This window comes from Pithys albifrons, chromosome 25 (genome assembly GCF_047495875.1).
Source record: "Pithys albifrons albifrons isolate INPA30051 chromosome 25, PitAlb_v1, whole genome shotgun sequence".
Lineage (NCBI taxonomy): Eukaryota > Metazoa > Chordata > Aves > Passeriformes > Thamnophilidae > Pithys > Pithys albifrons.
Window position 1 is genome coordinate 1162941 of NC_092482.1, and position 19513 is coordinate 1182453.

The window sequence follows — 19513 nt, forward strand, 5'->3', positions numbered from 1 at the left end:
CCAGGGCAGCCCCAGACGTGGGGCGGCTGCTCCGACCCTGCCATGCTGACGTGGGTGGGAATTTTGGCTCGTGCTGGTTCCCGCAAGTCCTTTCAGGAGGATACCTTGGGCTGCTGCCAGCTGGACTGGCTCCTGTCCGGCACGGGCTGGATGAGGCACCCGCTCCCCTCCCAGCCCTGGGCAGGGTGACCCTGGGGCAGCACTGAGCTGGGGGGGCTCATTCTGCACCCCTGACCCTGGGCAGGGCCCCATCCCTGTCCTCCTGGAGGCCTTGGGGACAGGGATGGGGTCAGGGAACTCCTTTCCTGCACATTGCAAACCTTGGTGGGCACTGGGATGGGCCACACACCTGGTGTGGTAGAGCCTGTGGGGTGCAGTTTGTGGGGTGCAGTTTGTGGGGTGCAGCCTGTGGGGTGTAGCCCGTGGGGTACAATCACAGCACCAGTCCCTGGAGTTGCTCCTGCTGGAAACAAACCCCCAGGAAGTGCAGCCAATCCATGAGCACCAAGCAGAGCCAGGCGTGACCTCTGAAACCAAAAGCCAACCTCTCTGCAGAACCTCCCTGGGAGCACTGAGTGTTCTGCCCTCAGACTGTGCACAAGGACCTCGGCAGTGGGACCGTTTGTGGGATTTTGGGGAGAAACAGCCACTCCCAGCTTTGCCTGTGCCCTCCCAGGAGTCGGGGGAATCCAGTGGCCATGGAGGGACTGGACCGAGGGCACTGCCAGGACCACACCGGAGCGGATCTGCCCTCTCAGCAGGTTGGTGCTCTCAGGAATTGGAATGGGGGGAGTTGAATCAGCACGTGGTGTGGCCCAAAGCCCCCGTCAGCTTTCCAAGGAAGGAAGTGGTTTCGACCCGAAACTCTGTGGGTGTTGGGGGGCGGAGGGTGGAGCTGGGGCAGCACAACCCCCCACATGGTCTGAGCTGCCCAGCCCAGCCCAGGGGACTGTCCCGGACACTTGCCCTGCTGTTTCTGCCTCCTGGCCACCCTTCCTCTTCACGTGGTCCAACCTGGGAACCTGCCCATCCCAACAAACCCATGGCAGGAGCTGCTCATGCTGGTGTTTTTCCATCTTTTATTTTAAAAGTTGTAATTGAAGCTTAACAAAGTTTGCCCCTGTTGTTGTCACAGGAGCTGGGGGGGCCCTGGCGGAGCCCCTGCTCCTGCCCCCTGCCCACTCCAGCCCTGCAGCCCCCTGGCATCGGCTCCCACACCACCCCAGGGATCCTTCCAAGGGTGTTTACTGGGGAGGGGGTCCCGCTGTGGGTGGGGGGGGTCGGGGGCTGCAGCCCAGGGAACCCCCCGTGTCCCCTCCCACAGTACAGACATGCAGGGATTTATAAAAGGGCGGGCCCTGCTCAGCCACCATCTGCCCAAGGGACAAATACAAAATCCAGGGCACAGGGTCACGGGAAACCGTCGTCATCATCCTCTGCCATCTCCTTGGCAAACTCCAGGTCCTGCTGCTCACGCTCCCGGCGCTCCTGCAAGGCAAGGCAGGGGGTGGTGGCAGGTGGGGACAGGAGCCACGTCCCTCCCGTGGCCACAGGGACTGTGGGATCTCACCTCTGCAGATTCCAAGTCCTTGTTGTACGATTTGGGTGGGAACCTCATGGCCTGGAGAGAGGGAGAAGCAGGAGGAGCTCTGAGCTGAGCCAGGCTGGGGCTGTGCCCCACTGCCCCTGGGGACATGGGGACGGGGCCAGGCTGTGCTCACCTTCACAGACATGTTGTGGATGTCGAGGCAGAAGGAGATGCGCTGGTGGAAGGCCAGCTGGGGCTCCCGTGTGGAGTAGATGTCGATCATCTCCTTGGACTGCACGTAGCCCTTCTCGTGGTTGATGCTGGCCTCGATCACGCCGTCCCGGATGGCCTGTGGGGTGGGGCACGGGGTGGCCCCAGGGCTTGGGACACATCCCCAGGGCTCCCTGCAGAGGCCTCAACCCCAGCCCAGTGCAGGGGGGAGTGTGGGGGGCACAGGGCAGAGCTGGGGGGCTGTGGGACCCCCAGGGACAGGACCCCCGTGCCGGTACCTTGGCGACGATGAACTCGGCGTCCTCGGGGCTGTCCAGCTGCAGCTTCTGGGCGATGTCAGCCAGGGAGATGCGGGAGTAGGAGAGGCTGATCATGCGGACGCCTGCGGGGACAGCGGGATGCAGCTCCCGGAGCACGGCCCCGCCCCGGGGCGGCCCCAAACACCCCCACACCTGTCTTGATGACGTTGTGCCTCAGCCGAATGATGAGGGTGTAGGTGCCATCCGTCTGGAACTTGTCCCCAAACTGGTCAAGGACTTGGTTGAACTTGGCCAGGTTCCCCGTCCTGACGGCTGGAGGGAAAAAGGTGGGAAAGGGTGAGGCAGAGAGGCTGGGGAAAGCAAGGCAGGGCTGACTCCCTTCCTCCTTCTTCTCCTTCTTCCCAAGTGGCACCTGCATCTGAGTCCCATCAAGGGGAGAGAAGAGAAGAGCACTCCCCTCGGGCCCCTTCCCACCCAGGGCCTGCCAAGGTTCTGTGGGACAGGGAGGAGCAGGTGGCCATACCCTGGGTCAGCAGGAAGTAGGGCATGAGCGAGCGCTTGAGCGAGGGCTGCCGGAACTGGAGCCTGTCCGGGATCTCCCCGAGCAGCAGCTCCACCACGATGAGCAGCTTGTGCACCTGGGGTAGAGCAAGACCCTGAGTGAGTCCCAAAAACATCCCAGTCCCTGCAGGGCCCAAACCCAGAAGTCCTGAACCCAATCCCATCCCTATGGGGGCCCGGGAGGTCCCAGATCTGTCCCTGGGAAGTCCCAAACCTGGAAGGTCCTGCACCCACCATCCCTGCAGGACCCAACCTCCTGGGGGGTCCCAAACCTGATGCCAAGAGGCCCCAACCTGAAGGGTTCCAGACCCAACCCCAACTCCAAGGGGTCCCAAACCCAACCTGCACCGAGAGGGGGTTCTCAGCCCCAATCCCAGCCCAGGGGGGTTCTCAGCCCCAACCCCAGCCCAGGGGGGTTCTCAGCCCCAACCCCAGCCCAGGGGGGTTCTCAGCCCCAACCCCAGCCCAGGGGGGTTCTCAGCCCCAACCCCAGCCCAAGGGGGGGTTTCTCAGACCCAACCTCAGCCCAGGGGGCTTTCTCATCCCCAACCCCAGCCCATGGGGCTTTCTCATCCCCAACCCCAGCCTAGGGGGGTTCTCAGACCCGACCCCAGCCCAGGGGGGGGTCTCAGACCCAAGCCCAGCCCAGGGGGGGCTTCTCAGACCCGACCCCAGCCCAGGGGGGTTCTCAGACCCGGCCCCAGCCCAGGGGGGTTCTCAGACCCGGCCCCAGCCCAGGGGGGTTCTCAGACCCGACCCCAACCCACGGGGGGTTCTCAGACCCAAGCCCAGCCCAGAGGGGTTCTCAGACCCAAGCCCAGCCCAGGGGGGTTCTCAGACCCAAGCCCAGCCCAGGGGGGGTTTCTCAGCCCTGACCCCAGCCTAGGGGGGTTCTCAGACCCGACCCCAACCCAAGGGGGGGTTCTCAGACCCAAGCCCAGCCCAGGGGGGTTCTCAGACCCGACCCCAACCCACGGGGGGTTCCCAGACCTGACCCCAACCCAGGGGGGGTTCTCAGACCCAAGCCCAGCCCAGGGGGTCCCTGCCCAGGCCCCCTCACCGTCTGCTTGAAGCCGACGGCCGTGTGCTGCGGGGCCTTGCGCAGGGCGTTGGTCATGGTGCGCCGCGCCTCCGAGTACTCCAGCTGGATGGCCTTGATCCGCCCTGCGCCACACGGGCCGGGAGAGCCCCCCGTGAATCCACCCTGACCCTCGCACACAGGGCTCCAAACCCTGCCTGAAGCCCCCCCTGCAGCTGCCCAAAGGGGTGCCCCGGGAAGGGCAGCCCGGGCTGCAGGGAGCTGACGCGAGGGCGGGTCCCCTGCGTGGGCCACGCTCACCTGTGTAGTACAGGTACCGAGCCCACTCGTTGTTGTTGGCCTGCTCGGGGAACACGGACTTGGAGACGAGCTTCTCGGCCTGGTCGTAGAGGTTGTAGTGGAGGTAATTCCTCAGGAGCAGGTTGAGCAGCGTGGCCTGGCCGTCGGCGTCGTGGCGCAGTGTGGCCGTGCGCAGACGGGCGTGCAGGAAGCTGTGGGGTGGCACAGGGGGTCAGGGACATGGCGGGGGCACCGAGCTCGGGGACAGTCCCCCAGCAGGGCCCATCCCACCTCCGGACCACGTCGAGCTTGTTCAGGAACTCGTAGATCCGGGAGTGGTAATAGTAACACTTGGCCACCACCAGGTCGAGGGCGCGGCGGTTCTGGGAGCTGATCTTCTGCATCAGGTCATCGGACACTTTCTGAGCCTGCAGGATGGGAAGGGAGGTCAGAGATCCCAGTGGGGGCAGAGACCCCCAGGCTGTGGGGCGAGGGGACAGTGTGGGGCACAGCCAGGCGGTCCCTGTGGCTCCTGGGGAGCAGGAGGACAGTGGGAGCAGCTCAGGGGTCTCACCTCGGGGTACCTCTTGCTGTTCATCAGGTAGATGACGAGCAGCAGCTGCAGGTAAGTCTCCACCTCTGGCAGGAGAGGGGCTGAGGCTGCTTTGCCCGTCCGTGGGCGGAACTGCAGCTCAGCCTCCGTGTCCATGGACTGAGGGGACACAGATGTGCTGGGTCACTGTTCCTGCCCAGGCTGTGACAGGAGCCAGCACAGGCTGTCCTCGTGACAGTGCCATCCCTGCCCAGGGCTGAGCACCCTGTCCCCACTCACTCTGGGCTGTGTGTCCCCAGTGCCCCCAGGCCCCCCTGCCCTGCCCTGGAGGCTCCTCGGAGAGGTAAAGAATCATTGAATCCCAGACTACTTCGAGATGGAAGGGACATTAAAGCCCATCCCATCCCACCCCTGTCATGGGCAGGGACACCTCCCACCAGCCCAGGTTGCTCCAAGCCCTGTCCAGCCTGGCCTTGGACACTTCCAGGGATGGGGCAGCCACAGCTTTTCTGGGCAACCTGTGCCAGGGCCTGCCCACCCTCACAGGGAACAATTCCATCCCAATATCCCATCTAATGCTGCCCTCTGTCACTTTGAAGCTGCTGCCCCTTGTCCTGTCACTCCAGGCCCTTGTAAATAGTCTCTCTTCATCTTTCTTGTAGTTCCTTCAGGTACTGGGAGGTCACAGTTAAGTCATCTTCTTCAGGCTGAATTATCCCAACTCTCTCAGCCTTTCCTCGGAGCAGAGCTGCTCCATCCTCACTCCAGCAGCTCCACATCCTTCCCAGCTGGGATCCCGAGCTGGGGGCAGCACTGCAGGGGGGTCTCCCCAGAGCTGGGCAGGGCTGGGGGCAGGTGTGCCCACCTCTGTCCCTGTGTCCCTACCTCCTCCAGGAATCCCAGCAGGAAGTCCCTGAGGGTGCAGTTGGCGGTGAAGAAGCCGTGGATGGCCTTGTGCAGCACGTTGGGGTTGAGGCGGCGGGAGGTGGAGGGCAGAGCGCGCAGGGCGCGCAGGACGTAGCGCGGCTCCTTCCCCGACACCGCCTTCTCCAGCTGCTTCACGTGCTCCTTGATGTCTGCGGGGGGCACCCTCACTCACCCCCATCCTCTGCCAGGGGCGCCCCAGGGCTGGGACCCCCGCCCTGCTGCCCTGGGGGGGGCCCTCTGCCCGCGGCCTTGGTGTCTGACCTGTCCCTGCTCGGGGCAGGGGGCTGGGGAGACCCTTGCACAGCCTCCCCCTCCCCACCAAGGGCTCCACAGACCCTTGCACAGCCTCCCCCTCCCCACCAAGGGCTCCACAGACCCTTGCACAGCCTCCTCCTTCTCCTCAAGGGCTCCAGAGACCCTTGCACAGCCTCCCCCTCCCCACCAAGGGCTCCAGAGACCCTTGCACAGCCTCCTCCTTCTCCCCAAGGGCTCCAGAGACCCTTGCACAGCCTCCCCCTCCCCACCAAGGGCTCCAGAGACCCTTGCACAGCCTCCTCCTTCTCCCCAAGGGCTCCAGAGACCCTTGCACAGCCTCCTCCTTCTCCCCAAGGGCTCCAGAGACCCTTGTACAGCCTCCCCCTCCCCACCAAGGGCTGCAGAGACCCTTGCACAGCCTCCCCCTCCTCCCCAAGGGCTCCAGCCTCCCTCTGCACCCCCGTGCGGTCCCACCACGGCAGGGCAGCAGCCCCCCTGCCCCTCACAGCCCTCCAGGGATGCCCCCAAAACACACCTCCCTCTCCCTTTCCTCCACAGAGACCCCCAAGCCCCCCTACAGAGTGACCCCCCAAAGAACACACCTCCCTCTCCCTTTCCTCACAGTGACTCCCCCCAACCCACCTCCCTTTCCCACCTGGTGCCCCTCAACTCCCCCTCCCCAAAAGGGCCTCCTCCAAACCCACCTCCCCTTCCTTCAGGACCCCCCAAATCCCCTTCCCCACACTGGCAACCCCCCGAGCCCACCTCCCATTTCCCCTCAGCCACCCCAGCACTGAACCTCCCCCAACCCCTCCTGTAGCCCCCACAACCCCCTTCCTCCAACACCCCCTCTCCCAGGCCCTTCCCCGCGGTCCCCTCGAGCTGTCCCAGCCCCCTCCCACCTCCACGACCCCCCAACCTCCCCCTCAGGACCCCCCAACCTCCCTCTCAAGACCCCCATGTAGCGACCCCCTCCTCACCCTCCAACGTGATGGCGTCCAGCTCCCGCTGCGGCTGCCGCTCTGCGCCCACCTCGGGGGCCGCCGGGGCCGCCTCCTCGTGCATCTCGACGTCGGGGGGCGCGGGCGGGGGTCCCTCGGGGGGTGCCTTGGCCTTGTCGCCGCGGCGGCGCGGCCCGTCCTGCTTCATGGCGTGACAGTGCACAACGGGCCGCCAGGCGGGCGCGCCGAGCGCCGAGCCAGCGCCAACGAGCGCCGCCGATCGGCTCTTTCCGCCACTGCTCGGCAATTTCCGCCATCGCTCGGTACTCCATGCGCCGCTCGGCACTTTCCGTCATTCCTCGGCCAGCCAACGTCACTCGGCAGTTTCCGCCATTCTTCGGGACTTTCCGCCATCACTCGGCACTTCACTCCAGTCCGGCTCGGATGTTTCCGTTATCGTTCGGCTGTTCCCGCCGCTCCTGCTCGGGTATTTCCGTCATCGCTCGGCTGTTCCCGCCGCTCCTGCTCGGGTATTTCCGTCATCGCTCGGCTGTTCCCGCCGCTCCTGCTCGGGTATTTCCGCCATCGCTCGGCTCTTCCCGCCGCTCCTGCTCGGGTATTTCCGCCATCACTCGGATATTTCCGTAGAGCGTTCGGGCGTTCCCGCCGTTCGGGGCGCGAGCGCGTTCTCCCTGAGGCGAAGCGCGAGGGCCGTGAGGGAGCCCGTGAGGGGCCGGGACCGAGACCGGGAACGGCACCCGGATCGAGACCGGGAGGGGGTTACGTGGGGGTCCTATGAGGGTCTAGGATGGGGCAGGGACCGGGGATTCCATGAGGGGTCCGGTGGGCCCTGGAGGGGGCCTGGGCTCACTGAAGGCATCCCCGACTCCCCCCGCATGAGGGACCCCCGACCGCCACCCCACCTGCCCCCAGGACTAAGTGCTCTTATTTTTCACTCCCCAGGTTGTTGGTCGTGCTGTGGAACTGAAAACACGTGTGAAGTGAGAAACTGCCTGCAAGAACACCAGGTTGGTCAACAAGAAACCCCTCTTTATTTATAAAGGGATAAGGGGAGTATTTCTAGGGGATCTGAAGTGCTGCCCTGTGTAAGAGGGAGCAATGGCAGCGCTGGGACCAGGGAGGGTCGGTGAAGCCCATGGGATCCTCCCACTTCTGTGCCACCTGCAGCTCCCAGATCCACAGCGGGGACCAGGGAAAGTGGGTCACTGCGGGCATTTTCCTTTGGCTTTTGTTTCCTTTGCATTTGCTTCCCCTTTTCCTTGGCTTTTCCCTTCCTTTCCCTTTGCATTTCCCTTCTTTTTCCCTTGCATTCCCTTTGCCCTTCCCGTTCCCACTCACTGATTGCAGAAGCAGCAGCAGCATTTTTAGGGAAGCAGGAGTACATGGAGCATGGCTGGCAGGCCTGGGGTTAGTTGGGCTCTTGGATTTTCCCGCTGAGCCTCTGCATTCATGGAGGGACAGACAGAACAATCTGCTTTGATATCCAGCCTTGAGCATCCACGAGGAGTTTTCCTGCCTTAAATTTGCGTTTCCCAGCGAAAGCCGCCCTGAGCGTTAAGAGGGATGAAAGTGGCAGAGAGAAGGGGCTGGTGGGCAGAGATTGCCCCGCAGGCTGGGGAGGGGTTCCCTGGGCAGGGCCAAGTGCCCCCTACTCAGAGGCACTGAGGAGGCTGAGCACGTGCAGGGCCACGTACAGGGCAGCCACGGCCTCGAAGGGCTGTTCCATGGGCACAGCTGAGCCGTCTCCCTGCAGCTTCACCCCGCTCAGCCCCACCAGGGCCATGGTTATGTTCTGTTCCTCCTGCCCTGAGAAGGAGAGCAGGCTGGCATCCACACTGAAAGGCTCATTCCCCTTCTCCAGCTCGTGTTCCAGGAGGTTTCCAACCTTTACAGCAACAACAGAAAAAGCCAATCAGTGTTTTAACAAATTGCTGAATTGTGACATCATCACTCAGGTGCTGCTTTAATTAAAAGACTCCCCATTGCCCCTTCAAAGAAGCCAAGTGTGCTGTGTGTTCTCACCAGTTTCAGCTGCTGGGACACAATCTTCCTTTGCAAGGATTCCAGCAGCAGCAGCAGCTGATCGTCCAGTAGCTCTGCAGAATTAAAGCAGGTTTGCATCAAAAGCTTTGCACCGAGGTGTTGGAGACAACTGGTAGGATGGGAATGCTGAGCAGGATGAGAAGGGGGATCACTTCTTGTGGGAAATGCCTCTTTGGTCAAGAGGTCTTTTAATGCAAACAGTTTGTGCTCTGAGAGTGATGTGGGTGTTACTCACAGAATCATGGAATCTCCTGAGTTTGGAGGGACCCCCAAGGATCACTGAGTCCAGGTCCTTGCCCTGCCCAGACATCCCAACATTGCCACCCTGTCCCTGGCCCATTGTCCAAACAGTCCTGCAGCTCTGGCAGCCTGGGGGCCGTGCCCACTGCCCTGGGGAGCCTGGTCAGTGCCCACCAGCCTGTGGGGGAAGGAGCTTGTCCTGAGATCCCCCCTCACCCTCCCTGGCACAGCTCCAGTTGTTCCCTGGGTGCTGTCCCTGCTCCCAGAGCAGAGATGGGAGCAGCCCCTGAGGAGGAAGCTGTGACTGCACAGGGAGGGAGTGGGGAGCCCTGGAGGGGCATCAAGGGGGTTCTCTGCTCTCCTCTCCATGGGATGCAAATTGCACTTGTGGAGGAAGAGGAGCAGGAGGGGATGGACCAGACTGGGAGTCCGCCCTGCCTTGACTCCCCTACTAAAGACCCAAAGCCTCACCAGCCAAAGCATCCAGGGTGTAGTTTATTCCTCCTGCCAGCTGAACACGACGTTTTGCTTCAGAATTCTCTAAGGTGCTCAACAGGTCTTGTAAGGCTGTGCTTTCTGTTTTCAGCTTGTAATTGCCATTTTCCTCAAGAAAGTTGTCCATCTGGGAGGATAAGGAAGAGAAAGGTCAGGATTTGAGGGCCGAGGCTGCTGCTGGTCCAGAGCAGATGGATGTGGTGAGGGAGGGAATTTTGGATGGACTGTTGTGGCACAGGTGCCTTGTGGGGCAGGAGGTGTGATCATGGATGTCTCTGTGTTCATAAATGGTGGCAGTAAGAGAAGCTTTACTCACCTTCTGGCTGAGCTCTTGCAAGAGGTCCCTGTCTCCCATCACAGCTGTGATGGTGTTTAGGAACAAGACCCGCAGGTCAGAAGACAACTCAGAGAAAATGGCACAGTATCGTTTAACTTCTTCTTCCACTATTTCAAGGTTTCTTTGTGGGACATGGAGAATTTCCACACGAGTTGAGGAGCTCAGTAGCAGCCCTGAAGTGTGAGTTTGAAACACTGACATGAGTATTTCAGAAGCAAGATGGAATTTGGGCAGTTGTCATGCCCTGGGGAAGATGCGGACATGCCCCTCTTGGTGGTTTGTTTTATCCTGGGAGATTCCATCTTAGCCAAGGCAGGTAAAAATTGGGGAAATGGAAGCAGACAAATACTTTGCTTACCTTGACCTGAAAATAATGCAGTTCTGGCAGGCAGACGTTGAGCAAAATTCACTTCTGCAAGAGGGAAAAAAGGACATTTATGGTGCTTTACCCCAGCATTCCCCTGAAGGTCACCCACCCTGTTTCTTCCCTGGCTCTTTTCTGCTGAGTACAAAGCAGAAAAGGACCAGACCAAACTCTGCTGTGTGTGCCATTTGTCACCAGGGGCTCTGCAGCTCCACAAATGCCGAGCTGAGGGTTCCAGTGTCCTTCCTGCCTTTCCTTACTCAGCCCTTTGGCCTTCCCTGGGTTGTACAACGTTCCCCAGGTGGTTTGTGTGCCTCCCACTGCCTCCATCTCCTTGCAAAGGAGCTGAGGGCGGTTGTGGGGCTGAGTGATCCTTGAGAAAATGTTCTTCCCCTTCTGCACTGATTCCCAAGTGGAGGAGTTGGTGATTTCTGGGTTACTTACTCCATTCTCCATTGTTGATGTTCAGCTGGATGGCCCTGAAGGCCAGAGTGCAGCCCTTGGGTATGACTATGCATTTTCTGCTGTCTGTGATGGCCTGGTTGAGGAAAACAATGTGTGTTAGAGCACCTGGTGCAGGTGTTGGGGCAGGATTGACACCTGAGCCTGGAGAAAAACAAACCTTTCCGTTGAGGAAGGCGAAAATCTTGGCCATGCAGCCCCCGCTTGCCCTGCTGGATTCCTTGTAGACAGTCTCCTCCATGGCTTCCAGCGTTTCATAAACTACATATAACTTGAGGGCTGCATTCTGGACATGTTGGATGAAGGAGTCATCCATGTCTATTTTTCTAAGAGAAGAAAAGGGTGGGAATGAACGACAGCACAAGTTGTGTGAGGAGCAGCAGAGAGAGCTGGGGGGGCTCCACCTGGAAAGAGGAGGCTCAGAGGGGACCCATCCAGCCTGGCCTGGGTAGGGGGAATTCATTCTCTGAGTTCTTATGCTTGGGTTTGGCTGTTGCAAAGCCACTGTGTGACCTGGCATGGGTTGGATGGGGTTGGAAGGTGTGGGCTGCCTTTGTCATGCCTTACCTTTTCCTGCTCAGAGCCTGCAGGGATTTCAGTGGTCTGACCTTCTTCTGCAGGGTGATGGAAAACTCCTTGGACGAGGAGGCACCTCCTTCCATCCCTACACTTGCAGGGGCAACAGAAATGCTGAACTTCCCATCAACTTGGTCAGAGTTGCATACTGTGAGAGTGAATTGGCTGGAACATTCACCATCTTCCATGGCAAGGGGGGACTCTGAAATGATGGCATGCATGTGCCTAAGCAGGATTACCCAGCCTCAGCACTGTAAGGATTTCACACACAGGAAAGCTGGAACGTGGAGGAGTCGAGAGCCACAAATGACCCCAAAACATTATTTATGGGATTTGTGAACTTCAGATTGATAAATTTGGGCTTTACCTGTGCTTTCACCATCTTCTTCACACAGCAGCACATCGTCCAGGCTGAACCCTGTCTGCTGGTAGTAGGGAGTTGTGTGGAACGTGGCTTCTGGTTTTCTTTCTTTGAGAAGACAGAAGAGGCTGAAGTCCTTGTGGTCTGCAATGCTCTCAACAGGGATCAAAGTATTGCTGGGATCCGCTTGACTTACAATGAATTTGGTGAATTTTTTAAACATTCTGCCCTGTGTGGATGAAGTTTTGAAGCAAAGCCAAGTGGATTTGTGCCTTAGGAAAGAGCAAGTTAAGGCAAATGACTTGAAGTAAGGGCAGGACAGTGTAAAAAATGTTACTTCAATTATTAAGAATTTTGGGAAATAATGACCCAAAGCCCACCACACTATCTGGGGACACACAACTTTCAGAGGATTGTTCTGGCAAGTGTTTGGAGAGGGAGGCACAGGAGCTGTGAGTTCTTTGGACTCTCCCCCTTTGCTGACGAACCCCAGTCAAGGCACAGACAGAGCACAGGTCACAGGCCCAGTGGGTGCTGATTTTGGGGGAAGTTCTCCCCCCAAAACATAAAACAATCAGCCCAGCTCTGGCCCCTGGGCACGGCCTGGTGCTGTGCAGGGGAGAGCTGTCTGAGTGTCAGGAACAAATCCCTGTTTGCTTCCTGACAGCTCGTTGTGCCTAAAGGTTTCAGTTTCTTTTCTGGTGAACTGGGGGGAAGGAAAATGCAAGGGATGCCAGACTGGTTTGGGTTGAAAGGGACATCCAGTCCCATGCCCTGCCATGGGCAGGGACACCTTCGATAGCCCAGGCTGCTCCAAGCCCAGTCCAACCTGTCCTTGGACACTTCCAGGGATGGAGCAGCCACAGCTGCTCTGGGCAGACTGTGCAGGGCCTGCCCACCCTCCCAGGGAGGAATTCCTTCCCAATATCCCATCTAACCCCACCGTCTCTCAGGTTAAATCCATTGCAAAGACAAATAGTCTTGTGTTCCCAGTTTTAGCAGCACTCGCAGGACTCATTGCCTTGGGAGTCTTCAAGACAAGATAAAAGCTGAAAAAAAGCACTTAACAGACAACTTCTGAAGCTCTGGAATAAAGCACTTGCCTATCTGTGGTGTGAATGCCTCTGTGAGTGGGGGGCATGTGGAGCAGACTGGGGGCTGCTGAGGTGACGTGGGCCCTGGGGAGCAGCAGGACCGGGGAGAAGTCCTCTGGCTGCCCCTCTGGTGAGAGGGCGGAGGTGTTTGCGAAATGAGGGAGCTGTGAGTTGGCAGAGGAAGGTGGAACCAGCGCAGAGCCCAAGAGTGAACTGTCTGCCCTTACCTTGCTAACAAGGGCTCCCTGAAGCACCAGCTGGGGCAGCAGCACCGCTCGAGCCGCTCCGTGCCGGAGGATCCCTGGCTGTTCGCTCCGGTTCGTCTGGAGTCACGCTCAGATGTGGGCGATTTCCAGTCCTCTTCATCAATATTCCGCTTTCACAGAATGACCATTGCTAAACTCTTTCTCCGGAAAGCTTTAGTGATTGGGCAGAGATAGACTGATGGTATCTGTTGCAGGGACTTAGAGGAACTCAAACTACAGGGCCTACAAGTGTTACGCGGGGTCTGGGGTGTGAGCATGTTTGGGGTGTGGTGCTTTCTGACCACTGCAGTGTAGGATTTTGTGGGGGTGCAGTTCAGCTGGGAGAAGAGAGGTAGAAAGCCAGGTGTGATATCAGTGACTGGCAGCAGTTGTGGAATCATAAATAGTGTTTTGTAGACTTGTGTGAAAACTAAATCCCCTTTAAGATGTGCCCTGCAGTTCTTGCCTGCCTGTGCCCTCTTTGGCAGCCTGACTGTGTGGACGGACACTGATCCCTGCAGAGCAATGAACATCCAGTCCAGGGAGGCCGCCCCGTGAGTGCATGAGAAAGGTTTGTGTTAGCCCATAACTATTTTAGCTCCTATCTCATTGTATCCACAGGTGCATTAGGAAGTGGATAAGTGCCCTGATTTCTTTTACAACTTGCTCCCGAAGTTGTCGGATGTGCTGTGGGACTGAAAACGTGTGAAGTGAGAAACTGCCTTCAAGAACACCAGGTTGGTCAACAAGAAACCCCTCTTTATTTATAAAGGGATAAGGGGAGTATTTCTAGGGGATCTGAAGTGCTGCCCTGTGTAAGAGGGAGCAATGGCAGCGCTGGGACCAGGGAGGGTCGGTGAAGCCCATGGGATCCTCCCACTTCTGAGCCACCTGCAGCTCCCAGATCCACAGCGGGGACCAGGGAAAGTGGGTCACTGCAGGCACTTTCCTTTGGCTTTTGTTTCCTTTGCATTTGCTTCCCCTTTTCCTTGGCTTTTCCCTTCCTTTCCCTTTGCATTTCCCTTCTTTTCCCCTTGCATTCCCTTTGCCCTTCCCGTTCCCACTCACTGATTGCAGAAGCAGCAGCAGCATTTTTAGGGAAGCAGGAGTACATGGAGCATGGCTGGCAGGCCTGGGGTTAGTTGGGCTCTTGGATTTTCCCGCTGAGCCTCTGCATTCATGGAGGGACAGACAGAACAATCTGCTTTGATATCCAGCCTTGAGCATCCACGAGGAGTTTTCCTGCCTTAAATTTGCATTTCCCAGCGAAAGCCGCCCTGAGCGTTAAGAGGGATGAAAGTGGCAGAGAGAAGGGGCTGGTGGGCAGAGATTGCCCCGCAGGCTGGGGAGGGGTTCCCTGGGCAGGGCCAAGTGCCCCCTACTCAGAGGCACTGAGGAGGCTGAGCACGTGCAGGGCCACGTACAGGGCAGCCACGGCCTCGAAGGGCTGTTCCATGGGCACAGCTGAGCCATCTCCCTGCAGCTTCACCCCGCTCAGCCCCACCAGGGCCATGGTTATGTTCTGTTCCTCCTGCCCTGGGAAGGAGAGCAGGCTGGCATCCACACTGAAAGGCTCATTCCCCTTCTCCAGCTCGTGTTCCAGGAGGTTTCCAACCTTCACAGCAACAACAGAAAAAGCCAATCAGTGTTTTAAAAAATTGCTGAATTGTGACATCATCACTCAGGTGCTGCTTTAATTAAAAGACTCCCCATTGCCCCTTCAAAGAAGCCAAGTGTGCTGTGTGTTCTCACCAGTTTCAGCTGCTGGGACACAATCTTCCTTTGCAAGGGTTCCAGCAGCAGCAGCAGCTGATCGTCCAGTAGCTCTGCAGAATTAAAGCAGGTTTGCATCAAAAGCTTTGCACCGAGGTGTTGGAGACAACTGGTAGGATGGGAATGCTGAGCAGGATGAGAAGGGGGATCACTTCTTGTGGGAAATGCCTCTTTGGTCAAGAGGTCTTTTAATGCAAACAATTTGTGCTCTGAGAGTGATGTGGGTGTTACTCACAGAATCATGGAATCTCCTGAGTTTGGAGGGACCCCCAAGGATCACTGAGTCCAGGTCCTTGCCCTGCCCAGACATCCCAACATTGCCACCCTGTCCCTGGCCCATTGTCCAAACACTCCTGCAGCTCTGGCAGCCTGGGGGCCGTGCCCACTGCCCTGGGGAGCCTGGTCAGTGCCCACCAGCCTGTGGGGGAAGGAGCTTGTCCTGAGATCCCCCCTCACCCTCCCTGGCACAGCTCCAGTTGTTCCCTGGGTGCTGTCCCTGCTCCCAGAGCAGAGATGGGAGCAGCCCCTGAGGAGGAAGCTGTGACTGCACAGGGAGGGAGTGGGGAGCCCTGGAGGGGCATCAAGGGGGTTCTCTGCTCTCCTCTCCATGGGATGCAAATTGCACTTGTGGAGGAAGAGGAGCAGGAGGGGATGGACCAGACTGGGAGTCCGCCCTGCCTTGACTCCCCTACTAAAGACCCAAAGCCTCACCAGCCAAAGCATCCAGGGTGTAGTTTATTCCTCCTGCCAGCTGAACACGACGATTTGCTTCAGAATTCTCTAAGGTGCTCAACAGGTCTTGTAAGGCTGTGCTTTCTGTTTTCAGCTTGTAATTGCCATTTTCCTCAAGAAAGTTGTCCATCTGGGAGGATAAGGAAGAGAAAGGTCAGGATTTGAGGGCCGAGGCTGCTGCTGGTCCAGAGCAGACGGATGTGGTGAGGGAGGGAATTTTGGATGGACTGTTGTGGCACAGGTGCCTTGTGGGGCAGGAGGTGTGATCATGGATGTCTCTGTGTTCATAAATGGTGGCAGTAAGAGAAGCTTTACTCACCTTCTGGCTGAGCTCTTGCAAGAGGTCCCTGTCTCCCATCACAGCTGTGATGGTGTTTAGGAACAAGACCCGCAGGTCAGAAGACAACTCAGAGAAAATGGCACAGTATCGTTTAACTTCTTCTTCCACTATTTCTAATTTTCCTTGTGGGGCACCTGAAAAGCAGAAAGAGTCCCAGTCTGTCACTTCTGAACTAGGAGTTCAGTGGCAGCCCTGAAGTACGAGTTTGAAACACTGGCATGAGTATTTAGGAAGCAAGATGGAATTTGGGCAGTTGTCATGCCCTGGGGAAGATGCAGACATGTCCCTCTTGGTGGTTTGTTTTATCCTGGGAGATTCCGTCTTAGCCAAAGCAGGTAAAACTTGGGGGCAAAAAATGGAAGCAGATAAATGATTTGCTTACCATCACTTTTGTAACCTCCACTTCCAAGGACTATTTTATTATATTTAAAAGTACCACATCCACTGCCAACAAAATCCAGTTCTGCAATACGGAAAAAAGACATTTATGGTGCTTTACCCCAGCATTCTCCCTCAAGGTCACCCATCATGTTTCTTCCTGGCTCTTTTCTGCTGAGTACAAAGCAGAAAAGGACCAGACCAAACTCTGCTGTGTGTGCCATTTGTCACCAGGGGCTCTGCAGCTCCACAAATGCAGAGCTGAGGGTTCCAGTGTCCCTCCTGCCCTTCCTTACTGACCACTCCCCAAACTGCGCCTTTCCCACTCAGCCCTTTGACCTTCCCTGGGTTGTACAACATTCCCCAGGTGGTTTGAGTGCCTCCCACTGCCTCCATCTCCTTGCAAAGGAGCTAAGGGCGGTTGTGGGGCTGAGTGATCCTTGAGAAAATGTTCTTCCCCTTCTGCACTAATTCCCAAATGGAGAAACTGGTGATTTCTGGGTTACTTACTCCATTTTCCCTTCTCGATGTACAGGTGAATGGCCCTGAAGGCCAGAGTGCAGTCCTTGGGTATGACTACACATTGTTTCTTCTCTGTTTTGGCCTGGTTGAGGAAAACAATGTGTGTTAGAGCACCTGGTGCAGGTGTTGGGGCAGGATTGACACCTGAGCCTGGAGAAAAACAAACCTTTGCAGAAAACATGGCATCAATCTTGGCCATGCAGCCCCCGCTTGCCCTGCTGGATTCCTTGTAGACAGTCTCCTCCGAGGCTTCCAGCGTTTCATAGACTACGTACAAGTCAAGGGCTGCCCTCTTGAGCTGTTGGATGCAGTCGAGATCCATGTCTATTTTTCTAAGAGAAGAAAAGGGTGGGAATGAACGACAGCACAAGTTGTGTGAGGAGCAGCAGAGAGAGCTGGGGGGGCTCCACCTGGAAAGAGGAGGCTCAGAGGGGACCCATCCAGCCTGGCCTGGGTAGGGGGAATTCATTCTCTGAGTTCTTATGCTTGGGTTTGGCTGTTGCAAAGCCACTGTGTGACCTGGCATGGGTTGGATGGGGTTGGAAGGTGTGGGCTGCCTTTGTCATGCCTTACCTTTTCCTGCTCAGAGCCTGCAGGGATTTCAGTGGTCTGACCTTCTTCTGCAGGGTGATGGAAAACTCCTTGGACGAGGAGGCACCTCCTTCCATCCCTACACTTGCAGGGGCAACAGAAATGCTGAACTTCCCATCAACTTGGTCAGAGTTGCATACTGTGAGAGTGAATTGGCTGGAACATTCACCATCTTCCATGGCAAGGGGGGACTCTGAAATGATGGCATGCATGTGCCTAAGCAGGATTACCCAGCCTCAGCACTGTAAGGATTTCACACACAGGAAAGCTGGAACGTGGAGGAGTCGAGAGCCACAAATGACCCCAAAACATTATTTATGGGATTTGTGAACTTCAGATTGATAAATTTGGGCTTTACCTGTGCTTTCACCATCTTCTTCACACAGCAGCACATCGTCCAGGCTGAACTCTGTCTGCTGGTAGTAGGGAGCTGTGCGGAATATGGTTGCTGGTTTTCTCTTTTTTTTCAGAAGACGGGAGACCTTGAAGTGCTCCTGGGCTGCGAAGCTCTCGACAGGGATCAAAGTATTGCTGGGATCTGCTTGACTTGCAATGAATTTGGTGAATTTTTTAAACATTCTGCCCTGTGTGGATGAAGTTTTGAAGCAAAGCCAAGTGGATTTGTGCCTTAGGAAAGAGCAAGTTAAGGCAAATGACTTGAAGTAAGGGCAGGACAGTGTAAAAAATGTTACTTCAATTATTAAGAATTTTGGGAAATAATGACCCAAAGCCCACCACACTATCTGGGGACACACAACGTTCAGAGGATTGTTCTGGCAAGTGTTTGGAGAGGGAGGCACAGGAGCTGTGAGTTCTTTGGACTCTCCCCCTTTGCTGACGAACCCCAGTCATGGCACAGACAGAGCACAGGTCACAGGCCCAGTGGGTGCTGATTTTGGGGGAAGTTCCCCCCAAAACATAAAACAATCAGCCCAGCTTTGGCCCCTGGGCACGGCCTGGTGCTGTGCAGGGAGAGCTGTTTGAGAACCAGGAACAAATCCCTGTTTGCTTCCTGACAGCAAGTTGTGCCTAAAGGTTTCAGTTTCTTTTCTGGTGAACTGGGGGGAAGGAAAATCCAAGGGATGCCAGACTGGTTTGGGTTGAAAGGGACATCCAGTCCCACGCCCTGCCATGGGCAGGGACACTTTCCATAGCCCAGGCTGCTCCAAGCCCAGTCCAACCTGTCCTTGGACACTTCCAGGGATGGAGCAGCCACAGCTTCTCTGGGCAGACTGTGCAGGGCTGCGTGTGTCCCTAGAGCTTCCAAGATGCACAAAAAGTTTATATTCGGTATTTCGTCTGTTTCTGTTCAGAAATGCGAATTTTCCCGATGTTCTGATTTTCTCACGGGCCTTAGTTTGGGACTGGGCGCTGCTGGAATTGCGCTGTCGCTGCCCCGGGTGCGCTGGGAGCGGCTCCGCCTCCCTCCCCGCGCTGTGTGCGGGGCTCGGCTCGGGGGTCCCGCTGCCGCTGCCCCTGCCCATTCTTACCAGGTTTACCCACCCTTTCCCCGGACTCACCCAATGGAATGTGTGCTGGTTTAAGTTAAATCCTGTGCCGGTTTTGGGAAGGTTTCCTCTTCCTGTGAGAGCCGCGGAACTGCTAGACAAGGGTAGCGGATTGTCCTGGAGCGACTGTGCTGTGCGGAGAGCTGAGGCAGTTGTGGTTATTATCGGTCATGTCTCGGGGGCGGAAACCTTAAGAGACGTTTCCTATGCCAAAAATACGGGGCTACAATTTTGGATTAAAGTCCCAACTTAGCTGTATGTTAACGGAGCTGGGGACTGTGGGTTCGAGTCCCAGCTAGAAATGATTGTATTTTTGGCATAAATCAGTACATGTGGTTAGAACTGCAACGGGCACAGTACATACATGAGTGGGTGTTCCGAATGGGGGGTGTGTCTGTGTGTGTGTGTGTGTGTGTGTGTCTGTGTGTGTGTCTGTGTGTGTGTCTGTGTGTCTGTGTGTGTGTCTGTGTGCGTGTGTGTGTGTCTGTGTGTGTGTGTGTCTGTGTGTGTGTGTGTGTGTCTGTGTGTGTGTGTCTGTGTGTCTGTGTGTGTGTGTGTCTGTGTCTGTGTGTGTCTGTGTGTCTGTGTGTGTCTGTGTCTGTGTGTGTATGTGTCCGTGTCTGTGTGTGTGTCCGTGTCTGTGTGTGTGTCTCTGTGTCTCTGTCTGTGTGTGTCTGTGTCTGTGTGTGTCTGTGTCTGTGTGTGTCTGTGTGTGTGTGTGTGTGTGTGTCTGTGTGTGTGTGTCTGTCTATGTGTCTGTGTCTGTGTGTGTGTCTGTCTATGTGTCTGTGTCTGTGTGTGTGTCTGTGTGTCTGTCTGTGTGTGTCTGTCTGTGTGTGTGTGTCTCTGTGTGTGTC

The 19513-nt window shown here is 57.1% G+C and overlaps 3 protein-coding genes across 5 annotated transcripts; all 3 read right to left on the bottom strand.

The window, feature by feature from the left end:
- Positions 1-1056: 1056 nt before the first annotated feature.
- Positions 1057-6838, bottom strand: PSMD3 (proteasome 26S subunit, non-ATPase 3). Its single transcript, XM_071577260.1, has 12 exons — positions 6614-6838; positions 5337-5527; positions 4473-4610; positions 4190-4326; positions 3920-4110; positions 3641-3744; positions 2543-2657; positions 2212-2331; positions 2038-2141; positions 1722-1877; positions 1571-1621; positions 1057-1488 (listed from the first exon to the last, which is right to left on the bottom strand). The coding sequence occupies exons 1-12, from the start codon at positions 6780-6782 to the stop codon at positions 1411-1413; spliced, it is 1554 nt and encodes a 517-aa protein (XP_071433361.1). The 5' UTR covers positions 6783-6838; the 3' UTR covers positions 1057-1410.
- A 766-nt stretch (positions 6839-7604) lies between these two features.
- Positions 7605-12852, bottom strand: GSDMA (gasdermin A). 2 transcript variants are annotated; one of them, XM_071577302.1, is made up of 10 exons: positions 12795-12852; positions 11480-11745; positions 11104-11314; positions 10697-10862; positions 10519-10612; positions 10069-10122; positions 9690-9883; positions 9350-9500; positions 8618-8691; positions 7605-8480 (listed from the first exon to the last, which is right to left on the bottom strand). In XM_071577302.1, exons 2-10 carry the CDS (start codon positions 11694-11696, stop codon positions 8244-8246), a joined length of 1398 nt encoding a protein of 465 aa, XP_071433403.1. In that variant the 5' UTR covers positions 11697-11745; positions 12795-12852; the 3' UTR covers positions 7605-8243. The 2 variants fall into 2 exon arrangements, with proteins under 2 accessions (XP_071433403.1, XP_071433404.1); XM_071577303.1 differs by having other exon boundaries at positions 11480-11702; positions 12795-12812.
- A 704-nt stretch (positions 12853-13556) lies between these two features.
- LOC139682753 (gasdermin-A2-like) lies at positions 13557-18813 on the bottom strand. Of its 2 annotated transcripts, none has more exons than XM_071577306.1 (10): positions 18669-18813; positions 17507-17732; positions 17131-17341; positions 16724-16889; positions 16546-16639; positions 16040-16120; positions 15637-15791; positions 15297-15447; positions 14565-14638; positions 13557-14427 (listed from the first exon to the last, which is right to left on the bottom strand). In XM_071577306.1, exons 2-10 carry the CDS (start codon positions 17724-17726, stop codon positions 14191-14193), a joined length of 1389 nt encoding a protein of 462 aa, XP_071433407.1. In that variant the 5' UTR covers positions 17727-17732; positions 18669-18813; the 3' UTR covers positions 13557-14190. The 2 variants fall into 2 exon arrangements, with proteins under 2 accessions (XP_071433407.1, XP_071433406.1); XM_071577305.1 differs by having other exon boundaries at positions 17507-17775.
- Between the last annotated feature and the right edge of the window lie 700 nt (positions 18814-19513).

Coding starts and splice junctions, on each gene's coding strand:
- GSDMA (XM_071577302.1), bottom strand. CDS start 11,696: ATGTTTAAAAAATTCACCAAATTCATTGTAAGTCAAGCGGATCCCAGC. Junction 10,123..10,518: donor CATCAACAATGGAGAATGGA/GTAAGTAACCCA, acceptor TCCCTCTTGCAG/AAGTGAATTTTGCTCAACGT. Junction 8,481..8,617: donor TGTCCCAGCAGCTGAAACTG/GTGAGAACACAC, acceptor GTTGCTGTAAAG/GTTGGAAACCTCCTGGAACA.
- PSMD3 (XM_071577260.1), bottom strand. CDS start 6,782: ATGAAGCAGGACGGGCCGCGCCGCCGCGGCGACAAGGCCAAGGCACCC. Junction 4,327..4,472: donor ACAGCAAGAGGTACCCCGAG/GTGAGACCCCTG, acceptor CCCATCCTGCAG/GCTCAGAAAGTGTCCGATGA. Junction 1,489..1,570: donor AGGACTTGGAATCTGCAGAG/GTGAGATCCCAC, acceptor CTTGCCTTGCAG/GAGCGCCGGGAGCGTGAGCA.
- LOC139682753 (XM_071577306.1), bottom strand. CDS start 17,726: ATGTTTAAAAAATTCACCAAATTCATTGCAAGTCAAGCAGATCCCAGC. Junction 17,342..17,506: donor AGAAGATGGTGAAAGCACAG/GTAAAGCCCAAA, acceptor CCATCATTTCAG/AGTCCCCCCTTGCCATGGAA. Junction 16,121..16,545: donor CATCGAGAAGGGAAAATGGA/GTAAGTAACCCA, acceptor TCCGTATTGCAG/AACTGGATTTTGTTGGCAGT.